This window comes from Nilaparvata lugens, chromosome X (genome assembly GCF_014356525.2).
Source record: "Nilaparvata lugens isolate BPH chromosome X, ASM1435652v1, whole genome shotgun sequence".
NCBI lineage: Eukaryota > Metazoa > Arthropoda > Insecta > Hemiptera > Delphacidae > Nilaparvata > Nilaparvata lugens.
The window spans coordinates 99,508,679-99,530,637 of record NC_052518.1 but is presented as its reverse complement, the minus strand read 5'-3'; the positions used below and the strand labels follow the sequence as shown (position 1 = coordinate 99,530,637).

General features: G+C 33.5%; 1 protein-coding gene across 3 annotated transcripts in view; it reads left to right on the top strand.

The window, feature by feature from the left end:
• The window catches only part of LOC111043246 (paired amphipathic helix protein Sin3b), a 110,309-nt gene that overhangs the window by 18,809 nt on the left and 69,541 nt on the right, over positions 1 to 21,959 (top strand). For all 3 annotated transcript variants that reach the window (XM_039442805.1, XM_022328150.2, XM_022328151.2), the window contains exons 8-9: positions 4,968 to 5,229; positions 8,452 to 8,664. In XM_039442805.1, the coding sequence (XP_039298739.1) occupies positions 4,968 to 5,229; positions 8,452 to 8,664 (475 nt within the window). The remainder of the gene's footprint in view (positions 1 to 4,967; positions 5,230 to 8,451; positions 8,665 to 21,959) is intronic.

The following is a 21,959-nucleotide window of genomic DNA, read 5'->3' as shown; positions in this document are numbered from 1 at the left end:
AAGACTATGCTATTCATCGAAATTTGGAAAAGAAATAGTTGATTGATGCCTGTTTTTCTCTGAATCATTTCAACGATAAGCTTTGTGTAAATGAATATACTAACATTGATAACCTCATGCGCAGTAGCCAATAAGAAAGCGCAGCATCTTGCGCATCAATTTCAACATAGTACGGTAGTATTGGTTATTTTTGAAAGTAGATAAAAAGTGTTGAACATCAAACTGTATTTAGCTCTTTCATCTTACTAATTTGCAATTATATTCAATGAATTTTATAATCATCAAGAATGAATTTAACAATCATGTAGTAAGTCGACAATTCTTTCCGGTCAGGTTAGTGTTTTTAACATCATTTCAGAATGGTAACATTAGTAATACGTCTAGGAATAATGCTCAGGTTATAATAGTTTGGAATAATTCCACGTTAAAGACCGAGTCAACCTATAATTATATCTGTACTAGCTGACAAATTTACTATTGTAAGTTTCCAATTTTTTCAAGAAAGGTGCTTTTTTCATTCTAAATATTAGAAGTACAAACTCCGCAAATTTTCAAAAGGATTATTATTATCCAACTGCCGCGGCCTTTTAAAGTAAGAGTTAAAGTAAACTATCTCTTTCTTACTAGTACTATTTCACTTAATAGTACAGTACTATTTTAGTACTATCATTTTCACTATTTTTACTTGAACAGCATCTAATAATATTCTGTGTTTTCAAGTATCTGTTCATGTAAGCGTGTCACTTACACTGAGCAGATGGCCCCAAGTATACTGAGCTACATACTATACATAGCATCGTATCTATAGTATACTTTCAAGTAAAAGTCTTTTGGTATTTAATCATTGATACTTGTGAAAGTCTCATTGTATACTAGAGCCCCAATTATACTAAGCTATATACTATGTATATGTATGTAGCTGTATAGTATACTTCTAAGTAAAAGTATTTTGGTATTCAATCATTGATACATGTATTGAGTGACCGCTAATATATCAGCTTGAATTTTATTTTTTCAAATTATTTCCTGGTGTTTCGGATCCCTTGTTGCAATGTCACAAAGACCAATTTTTAAATCTAGTACCATATACTATTTGTCTGTGAAGAGAATAGAATGATTATTTTATTGGTGGGTGTATTGGTTATTTTTTTACTGCATGTCGATTCAGTTTCTCAAGTGTAAAGGTTTATTTGAGCCGATTTATTTTGCCAATCCTGCATGTTGTCAATCCTTATTGAACGATTGTTTTTGATGCAGTTGTATGAAATAACACTAACCTTAGCTCAAACGACTTATCAAAAATAACGTTCTTTGTTTATCAGTTATCCTGTTAATGAAATGAAAGTTCTTGTAACCTTTCACCTTCTATTCGGAAAATGCAATGTTTCAATCGATTCCACAGTAAGTGTAACAAAACTTTGGATGTTAGTGTTTTTATTCTTGTAAGAAAGTAAAAGTCAATTTTGCTTTCCTTAAGGACCGTTAATCATTGTAGGGATGTTTCATTCCTGCTTGTCTCATTGAAAAAATGGATAGTAAGCTTCTTCCAATTTTTTGTTCTATTCAAATTTATCAGAATATGTGCTTCACCATTCTTTCTACATTTAAACCCATCTCAAATTTGATTGGAATTCTAGGTATCAGACCTTTTGGAATGAATTGTTTTATTAGAGGCCTATTCAGTTCGTTTTTAGTTTGAGTTTTTCCTTCCCACCCAACCATATGAACATCCACACAATGACATATTTACAGTATTCAGTTAGTTTCATAGTATTCATTTGCAAAAGCACACATTTTCAGCTGATATATTAGTGTTCATTGTGATACTATAATATGTTTTACTATCACTTTTTGTGTAGTTGAGAAGTTGATATCGTGGTAATTATTCATATTAAATGAAAAAACTAAGAAATTTTCAAAAACCACAGATTTTATTAAAAGTGGAAAGACCGGTTTCGGTTGTTACACCATTGTCAATCTCTGATAAATTTTTAGTTTGGTGTAAAAACCGAAACCGGTCTTTCTACTTTTAATAAGATCTGTGGTTTTTGACAATTTCTTAGTCTCTTCATTCAATATGGATAATTACCACAATATCAACTTCTCAACTACACAAAAAGTAATATAATTCCCATTAACACATCACGGATGATGTGAGATAAAAAGATATACAGCTTTAGGTTTTACTATCCATGTTGTTCACATTAGTAGGTGATGGAAAAATCAATGTGATAATGAATAATGAATGCGATTATCATTGTGGGTGATAGGATAATAAATGAACTTACAATTTCAGAATTTTTCTATTAGTATATCAAATGGGATGTATTTTCTTCATGGTTCAACATTGAAAGTAGACACACCGTACATTTTCTTGATTGTCAATTTAATATTCACTATTTATCTTTGAGACTCTGTGCCAAAATAAATAATTTTACAGAGTCGTTCACATTTAAATAGAGTTGTGAAAGGATGAAGAATATTTCATAGAAAAAATTATCATAAAAATAGGAAGTTTGTCAAAGAAGTTCAGGTTTAGGTTGAGTAGTTTCAAGCTAAAATTAAAAAAGTTTCTTAAAATTCAGAGATTAAAAAATAGATGAAAATAAGTTAAGAGAGATTAATATTGTAACATGCTTTTACTATCGGATTTTCATTTTATTTTCAGAAATAAACACTTTACAATTTGAAAATAATATTTCATACACTTGTTTTATTCCATAGAAACTTATATACTACTTGGTTACAATTACTATTCTTATGTGTATAAATTTAATTCTAAAGTGGCCAGCCTTAGACGGATTCCGACTTATTAGTATCATTCAAAGTGACTGGTACAATGAGAATATAATTCCCATAAGTTTTAATGGGACTATTCATACTCGCTCGGCCGGGTTGAGTGTGAAAGGTCCCATTAGAGCTCATGGTAATTCACCGTGCCGGTCACTGATTGTGATACTAATGTGTGTGAATCCGCCTTTATGCAGCCTGCACACAGGGACAGTAGTAGCGGCTACTAGCTGCTATGGGAACGTGGAATTGGAAATGTCATGTACATTTGAGTTAGGCCATTTCCAATTCCACGTTCCCGTAGCCGCTAGTTATGTCCCTGTGTGTAGGCTGCTTTAGGTCAGCAGATGATTTGAAATATCTTGGTGCCAAGAACACAGAAGAAAAATATTTAAATCGAATGTTTTTTCTGGTGACATTCATTTCATCACGGTTTTAGATGATCTCGAATCAGCTGTTAACTAATCAACTAACTAACAGAAGAAAAATATTTCAATCGAATGTTCTTTCTGGTGACATTCATTTCATCACGGTTTTAGATGATCTCGAATCAGCTGGTAACTAATCAACTAACAGAAGAAAAATATTTCAATCGAATTTTTTTTCTGGTGACATTCATTTCATCACGGTTTTAGATGATCACGAATCAGCTGTTTGGGAGGGTCTCAGTGTGTCGAAATCTCAATTCGTCAAGCTCCCGTTGCCTTCAGAATGTCCTGTGGCTACAGTATCATATATGCCAATGATATTTCATTTAAAATGAGTGAGCTATTGAGCACCATGTTGGGAGGCGGCGGAGGTGGGTGACATCATCTCCTTGCTGTGATTCTTCATGAGGCCGGCACGCTCAAACACTTTCTCACAGTGCGGACACGTTTTGTGTTCGGTTATGTGACTACACTAGTGCGACGTTAGATGACCCTTACAGGTGAAGTCCCTGGGACACAGGTGCAGCGGAAGTGGGGCTCGGCGGACCCGTTCTTCTGGTGCGACCGTTGATGGAACAACAGGTTACCCTTCAACTGAAACGATTTGCCACACTCGATGCAACTAAACTGGTGTGACTCCTCATGTGTTTCACCAGCGTCACCTTCTTCAGAAACGGATTAACCGTTGATGGAACAACAAATTACCCTACAGCTGAAACGATTTGCCACACTTGATGCAACTAAACTGGTGTGACTCCTCATATGATTTACCAGCGTCTCCTTCTTCAGAAACTGCTTAGAACACACCGTACAATTGAACTCTGTCTCCATCGCATGCTGTTTCACATGGTTGTTCAACTGATCCTTTCTTGTGAACGCTTTCGAACCTAAGGCACACTTGCTCCCCTAAGATGACTCCCCAGTACAGCCAGTGTATGTAATGTACGAAAAGTTTCACAACTGAGGAACATCTGACAAACCATGTGACACAACATACCGGGGAATCACCTCATAGGTGTCCGTTTTGCACAAAATGTTTCACGAGGAAGCAAAATTTGAACAATCATTATGCAGATACGTAGGCTAGTTACACACATATCGATCTTTGGACGTTCGATTTTTTGCCGTCCTAATGAGCTCTACCAGATTAGACGGAACTTGACAAACATAATCTGTTTAATCTAATAGAATTTGTAAGGACGGCAAAAATCGATTTGTGTATAACTAGCCTAAGTATCTGCATATGATTGTTCAAATGTTGCTTCCTCGTGAAAAATTTTGTGCAAAACGTACACCTATGAGGTGATATTCCCCAGTGTGATTTCTCACATGTTTTGTCAGATGCTGCTTACATGTAAAACTTTTCGTGCAGTACATACATAGACTCGTGCGGGGATTCACCCGTGAATCATGTGAGGCAGCACACTGGAAAAACACCGTTCCACTGTCAGTATTGTCTGAAAGCGTTCACCAGGAATGATCATCTAGTAGAGTCGACTAGAGTCGAGAGTCGACTAGACTAGAGTCGAGTCTCTTCTCGACCTGAGTCTCGTGAGTGTGAGTTGAGCCTTAATGTCACCGATTTTAATTTTGATTTAATGTCACCGATCAGTTGGTCAAACTTAAGTTTGATTTAATTTAATGTTGATTTAGTTTATGATTTAATGTCACCGATTTCAATTTTGATTTAGTGTTGATTTAATGTCACCGATTTTAAGGTTGGTTTAGATTAATGTTGATTTTGAACAGGAGTTCGAACGTCGTGGCTCCGAATCCGGTCGTTGCCGCCGTACCGCAGCAGTCTCCGTCTGCGGCTATATCGCAGGCTCTGTCGCACTACTCCACTCATTTGAATGCCGCAGCAGCGGCTGCGGCCGCAGTCACTGACTGTCCGCCGGCGCCCAGTCATCCCGAACACCAGCCCACCCAGCCGATCAACCAGAACCAAGGCCAGAGTCAGAGCCAACCGGTCGAATTCAACCATGCTATCAACTACGTCAACAAAATCAAGGTAGCATTGATAAAAATATCAATTTTACATACATTATTGTCTGTTCTTCGGAAGGAGAGATAACACAAGTTTGCGCTTGTGTAAGTATAAGCATAGAGAAACAATAGCATAAGTTTACGCTATTGTTTCTCTATGGTTTAAGGGCCACAACTTATTAGGCGTTTTGTTTCAGTCGTTTGAGAGTCGGCAGGGTAAGACTCTCTGATTTGCTGATGTGTTGTCGCCTGAAAAAACGCTCAATGTGGTCTGACCCTAATAGTAATAGAAGCTTATTTTAAAAGTATAAATGCGATTGGTATATTGAATAAAAATTTAGAATTTAATATCGACTAGCAACTAGCTTGGCTAGTTCAAGATTCAGTTCAATAAGAATGTGCTACTTCTAGGGAGATGCAACTGTAGTGAGGTCCACGTTATAATAGCAATTGTATTGCTATCCTTGTCTATCATTCAACAAAGCGGATAGCTCTATTTCGTTCTCGCTTCGCTCTATTGCCAGATCGTCTTTTAGGAATGTAGAATTAATAATTAACAAAATAGTTCATCTTAATTATGAAAATTCATTATGAAATTATTGAAAAATATAATGCCTTTCTCAATAAAATATAATTGATTATTTTAAACGCAAATGAACTGTTAATATTACATTAATAAACCTGTATCAGCTCTATAACAGGCATTGAGAAGACAAAGGATCGGCAACGTTGTTCTCCTATCTTTCTCCTCTGCCATTATAACTTGGCCCTCACTATAGATGTAATCACATGTGAAATTTCTTGGGGTATGATCACATTAGATTAAAAGTTGATGTAGCAACAGCTGATAGACCTAGTATTTGCTCATGCGTATTGGATGCACCTGACATGCATGACCTCACGCGGAGATGAGGAACAAAATCTGTAAAGAGCCATAGGAACACTCACACTGGACGCGTGCACTTGCTGGTGTCGTTCAGTGTGAGCAGCTACATTGTGTTTCAATGGCTCTCCAGATTTTGTTTCTCATCTGCACACTTTGTCATGCATGATCTCACCTACATCCAATGTGATCATACCCTAGAGCAAATAATAGGTCTAGCAGCTGTTGCTACATCAACTTTTAAACCAATGTGATCATACCCTAAGAATTTTCCGGAAAATTGTGATTACTTCTAGTTGCATCTACCTAGAATAAGCACATGATCAATCAACTGAATTCTTGAACTAGCTAGAACTGATTGGCTCGGACAATGTTTATGGAAATGCATTGAGCGGGGTGCTAGGGTGACTGGAATATTCCTAGTTTCACATAGGCCTGGTTAGTTCTAGCCAATTTAATTCAATCGAGTCAACCGAAAATTACGTTTATCAACTTTTATCAACTGACCCAATGACTCATATCAGCTATTAATATCTGATAATGAGTCATTACTTTTATACTAACACAAGCGCAAACTATATGTTGTCTGTCTTTTCGATGAACAGACAATAGATAAATATGTTATGGAATTTCTCCACATTAGAATTCAAAATCCAATACAAACACACAATAAAAGTACAGAAACAATACAATCAAAACACAAATTTCGAATAAAAAACAAAAAGCAAACTTCATGGTGGGGTGTGCTGAAGAGCATACTACCATATTATATTGTAGAACTATCCTCAATTACCTGGATTCATTATTTTCTTCAGTCTTTATGATTATCAAAGAGACTTTGATTAAAGTTTAGGATCCAATTTCTAAATTCTTTCAATATTGTACGTGTATGATGGCGTTATTATTTTGTGCAGGAATCTTTTGTTATAATGAAATAAAAATCCTCAAGTACCCTTTTGAAATGATTTATTTATCCAACACAAGATATTTCGACTGTTAGCAATTTTCAAAAGTTTACCTGAGAAGAATTATCTCATTTTAAATAGTGTAATTATTGATATTTAAAATGAGATAATTTTTCTCAAGTAAACTTTTGAAAATTCCTAATAGTCGAAGTATGTTGTGGTGAATAAATAAAACATTTCAAATGTTGGATTTTTATTTCATTATAACAATAGGTTCCTGCACAAAATAATAACGCCATCATACATGTACAGTATTGAAAGAATTTAGAAATTGGATCCTAAACTTTGTGTCTTTGATAAAGATTGGAAAAAACAATGACTCCAGGTGATTGACATAAAACATTTTAAAAGGGTACTTGAGGATTTTTATTTCATTATAACAAAAGGTTCCTGCACAAAATAATAACGCCATCCTACACGTACGGTATTGAAGAATTTAGCAATTGAAACCTAAACTTTGTTTCTTTCATAATGATAAAGACTACAAATAAAATCAATAATTACACTATCCCTGTAAAGAAAAGCGCTTAATGTTTCAAGTGGCTAAGGAACCTTTTGCTTTATTCATTGATATCTCAGGATAAAAGACAAGATTTTACAGTTGTATCCCTCTATATTTACAAGACGATTCTATATATAAAAAGTATGTAACGGTTAGGCAATGTAGAAACAATATACATGAACATAACACAAGAGGAAAAAACTATTTCGACCTCCCATACAGTAGACTGCTGAAAACGCAGAGACAGCTACAAACACAGGGTCTTTGTTTTCATAATTGCCTGCCACATGAGATAAAAAGTATACCTAAACTATCTAAGCAAGCTCTAAAAAAATACCTTAGACAAAAACAATACAATACAAAATATATCTAGATAAAAGGCTTGTGGAGGAGATACATAAATTTATCTTTCTAAATTCTTTATCTAAAAAATACCTATTAGACAATCCACTCTATTCACTGAAGGAATTTCCAGTGAAGAGTGTGATTGAGAAGTAGCGACTTCCTTGACGTGCCCCTCGTCATTGTGATGTAGGTGGGGAAATAAAAATGAAATGAAAATGGATATATCTGCGATGTACTCAACTCATCATAAAGTATACCAGTGTTATACTGGTAATCTGTCTGAATATTTTGGTATCGTTTGCAAACATGAGGTATTTAGCACACTAGGAAGGCCATTCACATATAACAAAAATAACAAGGGACCAAGATTGGAACCCTGTGGTACCCCTGAAGTGCAACAGTAGGGCTCAGACTGACAATGATTGAAGCAAACAAATTGAACTGTGAACTGTGCCGTGCCCACAGTTTACCAGTGTTGGTTTATTCTATTTCCTTTTGTATATGATTTTAGTTTCTTGTCTTCTATTTCACATCGTATTTTCCTTCTTACAGAACCGATTCCAAGATCAACCAGAGATTTACAAGAAGTTTCTGGAGATTCTCAACACCTACCAGAAGGATCAGAAGAACTACAAAGATGCTGGAAAACAACTCACGGAAGCGGAGGTGTATGCGCAGGTTGCTAAACTCTTCCAGAATCAAGACGATCTGTTGGCAGAATTCGGACAGTTTCTGCCTGATGCTACTAATCATCAAGCTACATCGGTAAGTCGATTGAAATGTTACAATTTTTATTACAATATTACAATCCTCCTGAAAAATAAACCATTTTACGAGGATCATTTTTTCAACCTCCGATTGGTCGAATGTGTATGGAAGATTAATCTTTTCACTTAAAGTTACTTTCACTCATGATTATTCTTCAACCCGTTTTCAACTATTTTCAACGACACTACAGTCGTTGAATATTAGTTATTAAAACTAGTACTAACTGTGGAGCGCTTTTGGATTATTTAAATCCATCGTTGATTTAAAAACCGTTTTTGAACTATTTTCAACGACACTACAGTCCAATTTCTTTGAATATTAGTTATTAAAACTAGTACTAACTGTGGAGCGCTTTTGGATTATTTAAATCCATCGTTGATTTAAAAAATCCGGAAACGCTCCACAGTAAGTACTAGTTTTAATAACTAATATTCAAAGAAATTAGACTGTAGTGTCGTTGAAAATAGTTCAAAAACGGTTTTTAAATCAACGATGGATTTAAATAATCCAAAAGCGCTCCACAGTTAGTACTAGTTTTAATAACTAATATTCAACGACTGTAGTGTCGTTGAAAATAGTTGAAAAACGGGTTATTACTTGCAGTTCGTCATGGATAGTGAAATAGATGAGTATTATTCTTCAACGTAATTGCCGTGAAGGTTCACTCATTTGTCATACCAGTGGACCAGTCCACCAAAATCTAAAAACATCATAAAATGTTGCCGCCAAATGAGTTAAAGTTTTTTCAAATCAAATAGTTTTATTATTTGTTCTTGAGCAAGTACTCATACAAATAGGAGTTGCTATCCTAATCAGAGTTTAATGAGTTTAAGTTGGTTATGACGTTGTTTTGGAGCTCCTCGTTACCTTGGAAGCTCTGTCCTCGAAGTCCCAGGTCTTGAGTTGGGGTAAAGGTATAAGTTACCAGTGGCAAAGTCAAGTTTGTATGGTGGGTGATCGATATTATTCCATTTGATTTAATGGAGAAGCCGTTTGGTTGCATCTGTACTGTGAAGCCGTGTTGTCATTGATCACAACGATGTCAGGAGTAATTTCAACTGTCGTCTTTTAATTTTCCAACATCATTACTCATAACGTTTCCTGCGTGAATCATTGAATCATTCTTCGTTAGATTTATGAGGAACTATTGCATTTTGCTTACAAAAACGGATAACCCTACGCAACTAGCACTTGGCGGTTTACTCAAGTGTGGTGGCGATATTTGTGGATCTATAACCCGGCAACAATTTGTGATCTGGCCGCACCGATTACAGGGCGTTTGGTGGGGATAACAATCTGTTCAGCTCTATGAAAATCGCCTCCCTATTGCTTGTCTGTGTTTTATTATATTTATTTATTTTATAAAACACTTAAATCATAATACGATTATGACATTGGAGAAAAAACTAGGCTGTAATCGGAGGTTGAAAAAATGACCCTCGTATTACAATGCTCCACAAAAATATAAATACAAAATTTGCGAATAAAATACTATTTTCAGTTTTAATTTCTCATCCATTTTTATTATAATTTCAATTGATCCATAGCATACTTGGCTGATGCAAAAATTGTACTTGAAAGCAGGAAGGCAGGATAAGTAAACTGCAACTAACTGCCAACACACAAAATATCTTATGGTTGGCAATGCCAAGAATTAATTACATTGATAATATTGTATTTTTCAAGTTACAATGTTGATTTGTATTTTATAATCATTCTATTATACAATTTCTTGCAATAAATTCAATTCAAAAACCTCAGTTGAAAAAAGAACAGTAGAAAATTTTCTAGTCTTCTGTGAATACTCATCTGTCTTGGCAGTATTGAATGAAGCGACTTGAAATTCATGAACTTATTTATTGAAAAATTGAAAAACTAGCTCCGGTTACACCATTATTTTGAGTTTCATCAAGTTTTCTCCCACTACAATATCGTCCTGACAGCTTAGTAGATAGAAATTGTCTTAATCGTTCGTGTTATATTCATCTCCAATTCCATAGTTTTTTTTAAATTTATTGCTGTTGCAATAATTATATTCAGTTCATGATAATTACTTAATCATCATTACTTAATACGAGGATTCAATTTTCTATGAGCATTTGGTATAGTTTGAAGTAGAGACATATATTTTTTGAGATAAGGATTCGTAGATATTAACAACCTGTTGCTTTCTCCCGGGAGTATCCTAGATTTAATCCAATCTCTAAGAGCATCCTGATTTTATATGATGCGGTGATTTTTATCCAATTTTGGATTTTCTGATGCTTGTCACACAAAGACAGACTTTTCACGCACGCGCAGATCTTTAAAATATATAGGGCTTACTAGACATGCGTAGAATTTGAAGCATTAATGCTAGTCGCTCTGTTTCCTTAAACTCTTTTCTGATTTGGCTTCCGATCGCTTCACTTCGTCGCAATTATAACAGGTATTTCTCTATAAATTATTTTTTAATTATAACTTTAGATGGATAGGCGGGTTTTATACAGATAGGATACCTGTTGAAAATGGAATACAAAAACGTTTTCAAACTAGTAGAAAGTTTATTTTATGGATATTTTTATTTTTATCTCTATAGCGATTGACTTATTGTAGAAATTGTTTGCTTATGCAAGCAATATTGCTTACTTGCTAATAGCAAGTAATGCTATTATGGAATAAGTATATTTCTCTTAATTCTTCTTCAAGGATAACTTGAGATGGATAGGTGGATTTTATACACATGGGATATTTGTATAAAACGGAATACAAAAAAGTAGACAAACTTGTAAAAAAATTGATTTTCTGGATATTTTAATATTTATATCTTTATTTTTATTTCTATATCTACAGCTTTCTATATCTTTAGCTTGTAAAAAGTTGATTTTCTATATATTTTAATTTCTATATCGATAGCAATTGAGTTTATTGTAAAAAATACTTTATAATTTCTTGCTATTTTGGAATATATAGGTATATTTTTCTCTAAATTTCTTCTTTAATGATAACTTGAGATGGATAGGTGGATTTTATACAGATGGGAAATCTGTATCAAACTGAATACTAAAAAGTAGACTTGTAAAAAGTTGATTTTCTGTATATTTCAATTTTTATCTAGATGGCAATAATTGAGTTTAATGTAAAAATTACTTGCTATTATGGAATAGGTTCATTTCTCTAAATTCTGCTTTAAGGATATTTTAGATGGATAGGTGGATTTTATAGAGATGAAATATTTGTATAAAATGGAATACAAAAATGTCGACAAGCAAGTAGAAAGTTAATTTTCTGGATTTTTCAATTTCTATATCGATAGCAATAATTGAGTTTCTTGTGAAGATTACTTGTTACTATGGAATTGTAGGCATATTTCTCTAAATTCTTCTTTAAAAACAGCCGAGGATAACTTAAGATGGATAGTTGGATTTTATACAGATATATCAAAAAAATTGACAAGCTAGTAAATAGGCTAGTTGATTTTCTTGATATTAAAATTTTTACCTCGATAGCAATTGAGTTTATTGCAATAATATTACTTGCAGCACTAAAGAAGTTTTCATTTTTATCTGAAGTTATTGGGAATCCATGAATGGTGTAACATTTAATGTAGTAAAGAACAGTTAGGCGTTGGGAGGAAACTTTCACTTTGGATGTTGAGGTTTTAATCTAATATAATTGCACCCCACTACATGTATTGTGATCCTGTTTGGCTTGAAGGCTGTGCAAAAGCTAAAAATAAAATTTTTACTCGAGATATTTTTCAAAGTTTTTTGATTTGTATAACATCAAGCTATCAAAATGAAAAAGTTTTCTCAGGAAATCATTTTTTTCTGATCATTACTTTTTGAGATATGAGCGCCTAAAGTTTAAATTTTTGGGACAGAACATTTCAAATTCGGTAAGAGATAAATCCATGAGATTTAGAGGATAGATTCTTCATGGTATTGTTGATCTAGTAAAACAAAAATTTTTTGAAAATATCAATTTTTGGAAAAGTTATTCAATTTACCAAAAATAACTCAACTAAAAGTTATTTTTAGTAAATTTAATAACTATCTTTAAAATTGATATTTTCAGAAAATTTCTGTTTTACTAGATCAACAATATCCTCTCATGGATTTATATCGTACCGAATTTGAAATGTTCTGTCCCAAAAAATTAAACATTAGGCGCTCATATATAATCTCAAAAAGTAATGATCAGAAAAAAATGTTTTCCTAAGAAAACTTTTTCATTTGATAGCTTGATGATATACAAATCTAAAAACTTTGAAAAATATCACGAGTAAAAAGTTTATTTTTAGCCTTTGCACAGCCTTAATCTTTCCATATCAGTGTAATGCAGATTGTTCATATGTCGCGCGAATCAAAACAAACATGTCTGTAAAAGTGGGGTTTTATATTCGGTGTTTGGCTAATGCAAGGTAGCATCAATATTTATGTATATAAAAACACATGTAAAGTTATTTAATGTGTACAGGTTACAACAGGTCTGCTGTATTATTTTGTGTACAATAATGTAAGCATGTCGTTTTGCCAAGAGCAACGAGTGTTCCTTCTTGAACAGTATTTTACCAGTCTTCAACGCCTCCAGATTTTTTCAAGAGAAAATTTTTCAAGATGGAACACTCGCTTTTGGCAACTACATGCTTACATTATCGTACACACAACAATTCTGTAGATCTGTTGATACCTGTACACGTTAAATAACTTTACATATATGTCTTATGCATAAATAGATATGTTATCTTGCGGTAGCCACACCCAAAAATCCCACTTTTTACAGATGTTCATTTTGATGCGCGACATAATGTACGATCTGTGTAATATACTTCAAGAAGCCATTTTAATTTTTCATTAGTAGCGCTCATCGAATTTCCATCTAGCTGTTTACCCTGTTGTCAATATTTGCAGTAGCAGAAGTCTTTGGGGGTGAATTACAGCATTTAATTTGGATTTCCGTTTAATAATAATAAGTAATTCATTAGCATTTGAATAATTGCAATATCTCAGTAATTTCCAGATGTAAGCCATTTTCCCTTATTCCTCCTTTCTTCAAATTCAAAATACTATGAAAAATAAGTACTAAAATACTTCAAATTAGTACAAATTCAAAATACTATGAGAAGTTCGCACTTTATATATGTTTTATTGCGCACATATTGTAAACATACGGCGGCTCGCACACTTGAGCGGCAAGCAACAAGCAATTTTAGTGCACCTAAGAATGCAGTAGCTGTTTTTTTTCACGTGTGAATGAAGTTGCTTTGCATATGTGGTCATAGTCTGCTCGCAGATCAAAGCAATAGGCAACCAACAAGACGCAACTAGCAACTTTGCTTCTAAATGTGATTTTCCAATCATTCACACGCTAAAGCAATATGAGATCGATGTCACCTGTGTAGAGCAGACATGTGTCTCTTGCAAGCTTCCCGAAAGGCAGCAAAAGGTTGCTCATGTTGCCCAAATCACTCAAATGCCTGCTTGATATCTTCCCTCTGTTCTTTATAAAGATATAAATTTCTATTATGAAAAATTCATTAATCGAATTGTTGCTAAACAAACGAAAATGTCGAAAAAGCTTCATTCAACATTAACTTTTTCCAATTTGTTGAGAAGTAAAAAATGTATTCTTCTCTCTCTTCTTTATAAAGATATAAATTACGATGATGAAAATTTCATCAATAGAATTGTTGCTAAACAAACGAAAATGTCGAAAAAGCTTCATTCAACATTAACTTTTTCCAATTTGTTGAGAAATACAAAATGTATTCACTACACATGTTGTATGGCAGGCACGACAATAGTAAATGAGATGCTATAGAAAGAGATTGGAGTGATATTACAAATAAAATAATACTATCAGCTAAAAGAACATTTTTGGAAATTAAACTTACTTCAATGATCTTGATTATACTGTTCAAATATTTGTTCATAGTAAGAAGACATTTTTATTCATTGAATGATTATGAGAAGATTGATTTCTTTTTTCTCCAAAAGCTGTAATCTTTTCTATCTGTGAAATTGTAAAATTGCTTTTGGTTTTCATCAAGTTATGGAGAACAAATTACATTTTTAATTGAGACAGCTGACCTTTCTTAATATAACAATGGTCTACGAAAATGATGAAAATATATTACCAGTGTGACTGCGCACTGATGTTTCATGCTGCTTGTTGTTCAAGTATGCTAGCCGCCTATAGAACACGTGGTCAATTCTGTTTGTTCATTATTAATTTGTGAAGAAAACAATAATTTGTTCTTGAATATTGAATAATTTAAATTCTGCTTCCAATAAAATTAAGAAGTTTATGGAATTTTAGTGGAAAAAAGTAAATTCGTGTGGCTTTTGTTGGTGGGGAGTCCCTTGCGGGAAGGTCCCACCGCCTGAATATATAATTTAAGCCGTCAATGAGCCTTACGACTGTCATACTTCAGCCGGGACCGACAGTTTAACGTGCCCATCCGATAACACGGGAGTGATCTGGTTAAAAATCTTTTGGTATTGAGAGGATTTTAGTGGAAGGATCTTAGAACAGAAAGTCCCTCTATCAAGACCTATAATGTCAGGGACAAATAATGTAGTATCTCTTTATTATTTAAATTTGTTATTATTTTAAATTATCTAAATTCAACGGTAGCTTTGATCTATGCTAGCTGACTGTCCAATCATATTCTCGATAAGATATCCACTGCACGACAATAACCCATACTACTTGCAACCATAGAAAAACGTCTCTCGTCACCTGTGCTTGGCTAAGAAAAACTAGATACAAGTATTTTTTATGTATGTTTGATATCTGATTAATATAATATGTTGTCACAGAAGATAATGAGATAATTTCTCAAAACTAAAAAAGCCAGTTGCTAAAATCGTTTAATACTTATCATATGTGAATCATAACCCTGTATTCGACATTGAAAATAAAAAATGAGCTGTTAAGAAAGTTAATATTATTGTTTACTACAAATTAATAATTTATTTTGACATTTGAGAATGGGATTTATGCCGAAACTAATCATATGTGAATCATAACCCAATATATTACATTATAAATATAAAATGAGCCAGCTGTTAAAAAGTTAGTATTTGTTTTCTACAAATTATTTATTTATTTTGCCACTTAAGAATGGGATGTATGCCGAAACTAATAGTGTTGAAAATTAACAAGGGTACTAATGATTTTTATATATGAACATTCAAGTAGCTATATTAAAATCCTTATATCCCTATTAAAATATTAGAAGATAATATGAGTTGGGTAGAAAATTAGGTGAATCTATTGCGTCTAATATTCCATTCCATTTCCGTAATTTTGATAGATTTTTAATGAGTATTTAGTCATGAAATTTTTCGAATATAATATCGCCTAAATGCAGATGGTTGGGAACCTATCCATCTCTCATTTCTCATCATTCTACCCATTTATTATCCACGCACAATCTTTGTGTTTATGCTTTCTTGAGTCAGGTCGAATGCACTCGCTTCCTCTATTTACTGTGAGATCTATTCCAATAGTTTTTTCGTGGAAGATTATCATCTGAATTTGGTTGGCAATGACTAAGCAGGCATTCCACATTAGAGTACTTGAGATGCTGTGTTTACGCCTCACCAAGCGAATCCCGGCCTAATCTCTAAGTATCTCTCTTATCGTTTGTTTAGAGAGTGCATTGACAAAATGCATGACTCTCCTTGTCACTTTTATTACATCTCTCTTTTTCTCTCACCCGTACGTTAACCATATGGCCTCTATTGTTCCATTCGAATATTATTCGTCACATTATTCTAAAAATCCAGATTCTTGAGAATTTCCAATTTTTCAATTCTCATGAAAAGAATCGAGCTCTCAATATCGAAATAAGTTGTGTTTATATAAAATAGTATGAAGACCGTATTAGTTATTTCTGTAATAATAATTAAACAATTCAAATAGCCCTAATTGAACTCTCCCCCATTCACAGACGTATAGTCCTCTTGGGGGAATTCCACGCCATCTATGTACTAGCATTAATGTAATAATGTATCATTTTCTATTTCAATTGATGTATTCTATTTATAATTGAATTTATGAATTTTACATTTTTTTTGTAATGCAATGTGGAAAAATTAATTGATTTGATTTGAATACTTTATCAGTTTATTAAAATAAATTATCAAAATTCAAATTGCATTCAATCTTTATTCTGCTTAATAATTGATCATTTTGTGAATTAGTCTACGCGTATAAGCCAGCAAATATTATAACTTATATAACTTACATGAATAAAGAAATCTAATCTAATTCTCACTCTAATCCATCCATATCCTAATATTTAATTGATTTTGTCCCTGTGTTACTTGTTGGTTCATCCCGTAGGCAATATTAATTACCATTATCTAGCTATCAGCAATGATCCATAAAAATAAAATCAATCCCATTAATAGTTCTATTATACTTTAGGAAATTTGTTAACCGTAACTGTAGGGAAAATTTTGTGCCTCAGTCCAGTATTTGAGTCCTACTTTAATATTATTTTGGTAGTTTCTGAATGGGTGTATGTATCTGCTTGAAAAATTAATCGGCTCCTGCTTGTACTTGAGTGAAATTTCTCTCACTTTGCAAACAATCATTCATTCAATATTATTTGACTTGAAAATGGCATTAGTAGCCAAAACATGTCGTGACGAAATAATTTTAATTGGGTACTCAGATTTATATTTTTATTTATATTCAAAAGTAGCCCTAAAGTAAAAAAGACAATTTATTATTTATTCCTATTGCATCAATGATGACTTCATTATGAGATGTCAATTATTGAGATATATCTATGTTCATGCCGTTATAAACACAATTTATCCACTGTAACAACAGAGACTAGTTTTCAGATTTTTCAATATATCACAAGTTCAAAACTATGTTTACTATGTTCAAGTCGTTTCATTCAATATTATAGATTAGCTGTTGAAGACTTCATGTTGAATTAACAAAATTACTGCGTCTACAAATTTCTGATTAGTTTTGAAAATAAATATAGTATATGTTGTAAAATATAATGTAGCTAATATATACTGTACTAAACTGTTGATACCATTCTATAATCTGAATAATATAAAGAAAAAATCAAGTATAGTGATGGAGATTTTTTAATAAGAAACAAATAATAGGGATTGCAAAATTATTATGTTTCCCATAATGAATGCTAAAAATACATCATAATAAAGTAATTATACGGTCTGAATAATTCACTAGTGTGCTATAGTGAGGTCCACGTTATAATGGCAGTATTTGATTAACATTTGATAATTAATGCTAGAATACAGTTTACAGTTTGGTGCAATATTTTAATTCTTTTCTGTTTTCAATCTAATTAAATTCTAAATTTTTGTTTGTGTATTTCTGGACTCGGAATTTGATTGAAAGTAGAGCTACCTACCTACCTAACCTACCTTTTAGACATTGGCTTACTACTATCAAAATTCGGAAAGGGAACAGTTTTGGGCTAGGCCTGTTGGTTCTTTTCTAATCATGCATTTGATTTGTGCATTGGTTAATGTAATGAATAAATAAAGTAATTAAATCATCCAGTGTGCCATAGTGAGGTCCACGTTATAATGGCAGTATTTGATTAACATTGGTGTTGCTATCCTTGTCTACATGAATAGAATGAATTGAGGCTGGCTGGCAGAATTATGAATTAACGCTATAACTATAAAATATATTCAACATACAACACGCTATAACATCTATTTCAATATTACTTGATTACTTTGTTGCCAATGTTCGTTCTATTCTTATATTATTTTTATTCTATCTGTTAATTTTGTTTAATAACAACTTAGCTTTTTCAACTTGTACTCTTTTGTTCTTGTACATGTACTTACATACTATTATATAATTACTTTTTAATTGAACTCACTACAGGCGCTCAAGTGTTACTTTTGCCAGTAGAGAGAAAATTGTATTATTACTTTGCTTAATATTATCAAATGATCTTCTTAATTATATTGTACTATATACAACTAAACTTTTGTACTTTTGTTAACTTTATTATTTTGTGATTGAAGAAATGCCTGTAAATTATTTATTTGGTGTATAAATTTCAATTTCAATTTCAACTCTTGAAGATTGACGCAATTTGTCTACCTGTTAGGCTGGTCTCTAGCAACGTTTTTCCAGTCGATACAACGAACACTTTCCCAAAAGAAATAAACCATCAAAGATGGATTCCCACGCACCAGTAACAAAGAAAGTGGTCGGCAAAGTGAAAATGTTATATGCGTTCTGATTGGACTGTTCCCACCCACCCGAGTATGAATAATCCTATTTGAACTTTGAGATTTAATATTTCCTCTGTACCTGTCACTTTTAACTGTCATTGGTGTTTGGAAATCCAGCTCAAACCACTGGTAAATTACAAGTGATACTGATACAAAAATTAGTTGAACTCAAGTAAAGCAGCGAAGAAATGAACAACAAAGAGTCGTTAACACAAAACCCTAACCTCAAACTCGTATAGTTGATTTCTCTAGGAGATCTGGAGCGAACACAGCAACGTGATGCGCAGATAACGTTTTGTTGGTATCAGTTCCGTTCTCCGATAACGGCTACTGAGTAGTGTAACAGGCGTATCTTGGAGCAGATATGCGTGTAATCTGTGTTCTCTTCTAATCTGTGTACTCTTCAAATAATATCAACATCTGGTCATTTAAAAGCAAAAATTGGGGCCGGTTTCCGAGCTCGGGATTTAGCTAAGTTCTAGACTTTAAACAGCTGGAGTAAGAAAATTAGGTTTCCAAAACGGGGCGTAGTCGCAGGTTTTTTAACAGTAGTCGCAGTTTTTATTTTCTCATTTCTATAATTGGAAACGTTTTTCCTTGTCGAAATTAAACATTTCTAAATAATTCAAAATAGCTGAAACTTCACACTATTTTCTCTTTATTTTATTTTGTGTTTGTTTTTCTAGTTTTTTGAAATCTAATTCAAACGTGACTATGACAATGTCTACGACTACGCCCCGTTTCGGAAAGCCAATTTTCTGACTCCAGCTGTTTAAAGTCTAGAACTTGGTCAAATCCCGAGCTCGGAAACCGGCTCTTAATGTTCTCACCTACCTTTTCAACTTTTAAACATCAATAAACATTTATTTTTAGGTTATGTTACTATTGCTTATTTAGTACAGCGTTACCGGGAACTCATTTTTTCATTTTTTTTTCATCCCACTGACCACCTATGAAAGGGGTATAAGGATTTGTCAATTATAATCTAAGTCGTCAATCTTTGCTTTCTATAATGCAAAAAGAATTCCTCACTGGAATAAGGACAAACCTGCAACAACTCCTCCCTCACCTTAATTCTGAAATTTTCACCTGTAAGAGCTTTTATGCGTGTTGGCAATGAATTATAAAGCCGAATTCCTGCACTCTTTACCCCCCTCTCATACATACCAGTTCGATGAATGTCGTCTCTGAGGTTTTGTCTATATCTGGTATTGTATGAGTGGAACAACTCTCCTTTATTGAACCTATCTTTATTCCTATCAATAAAACAAAGAGCCTCTAAAATATATACACCTGGTAGTGGGAGAATCTTTAACTCTTTGAAATAATCTCTACAACTTGCTCTAATAGATTCACCCACCATCACTCTAACTGCCCACTTTTGAATCCTAAATATATGTATTGCATGAGTTGAATTGCCCCAAAATATAACACCGTATGAAAGAAGAGAATGGAACACAGCAAAATAAACACTTCCCATTTACGATGTTACCATTTACGATGTTACCAGTTACCATTACGATGACCGTTACCGGACGTTACCCGTTCTCAGCGACCCGTGCCGCTGTCATTATTTATTGATTTTCCACCTGCAGACCTACGTCAAAGCCACCCACCCACAGCCACTAAGGGCCAAGCCACTTGAGGTGTTTTTCAGACGAGTGGCCAGGGCAGGAAGTTCTCCGATTGGCTGATTGGGTTGGCGTTCGTTAATCAGCTGATAATAAGCCAATCCGAAAGCTTCCTGCCCTGCCCAATCGTCTCAAAAACCGACTCGTGTGGCTTAGCCCTAAGGCTAGCCACTAACTATCAGTAGAACATGTTTGTACAGACATAAAAATTGAAAATCATATATTAAAGTACCCTTTTATTAACATATGTTTTTTATTATTCATCATGACATTGGCTTCAAAAAACACAAATGTTTAGTGAATCACTTGAAAATGGGTTCAAGCCTGAAACATGTGAATAATAAAACAAATTATAAAAAGTGATTCAAAGGGTTTTTATTATTCACGACAAATGGCTTCAAAAATTACAAATGTTTAGTGAATCACTTGAAAATGGGTTTAAACCTGAAGCATGTGAATAATGAAACAAATTAAAAGAAGTGATTCATAAGGTTTTTATTATTCACGACAAATGGCTTCAAACATAAAGGTGCGTACAGATTTACGCGCCGCGAACATGAGCAATTCACTTTTAATCAGCTGATACCAAGCTTATTATATCTATATCTTACCGTTTCTGTAAAAATACAGATATAGTCAGCTGATTAAAAGTGAATTGCTCATGTTCGCGGCGCGTATATCTGTACGCACCTTTACAAATGTTTTGTGATCACTTGATAATTATTGGCTTTAAATCCAAAACATGTGAATAATTAATCAAATTCAAAAAAAGTTATTCCAGTGAAAATTGTACAGACATGTTTGTAGAGTCGGTGAGATCTGTATAACATAAATCCTTTGACCCCTACCCATGGGATTTTTTTAGGGTGGACGTGAAAGTTTGGTCAGTTTGTTCTCGGCACCCAGTATCCTCACTTCTAACATTCTCTACACTGGCCCTATGCATGTAGAGAGAGAGGGGAAGATGTGTGAGAGAGATATTCTCACCCCTACATTCCTACCATCCCAGCCACTCTATCACCGTTTGAGGGGTTGATGCACATGTTAAGGGGTCCTGGCTAAGCTATACAAGTTTTTTGTGTTTCTGGCCAAAGGCTTCAAGCGGAAAACAGCTGTTTGACTGCAGTTTATAACATAAAATTAACCATCAATAACAATGAAAAACCACTGGAAAATTGCAAATTATGATACAAAAATAATTTAACCTCAGATAGAACAGAAAAGAAAAAATGAACAACATTTCTATCGGTTTGATAGCCTATTAATATATTACTAGTAGTTCCACGTTAAGGCTGTGTAAAGGCTAAAAATTAACTTTCTACTCGTGATAATTTTCTAAATTTTTCGATTTGTATATCATCAAGCTATGAAAATGAAAAAGTTTTCTCAGGAAAACATTTTTTTCCGATCATTACCTTTTGAGATA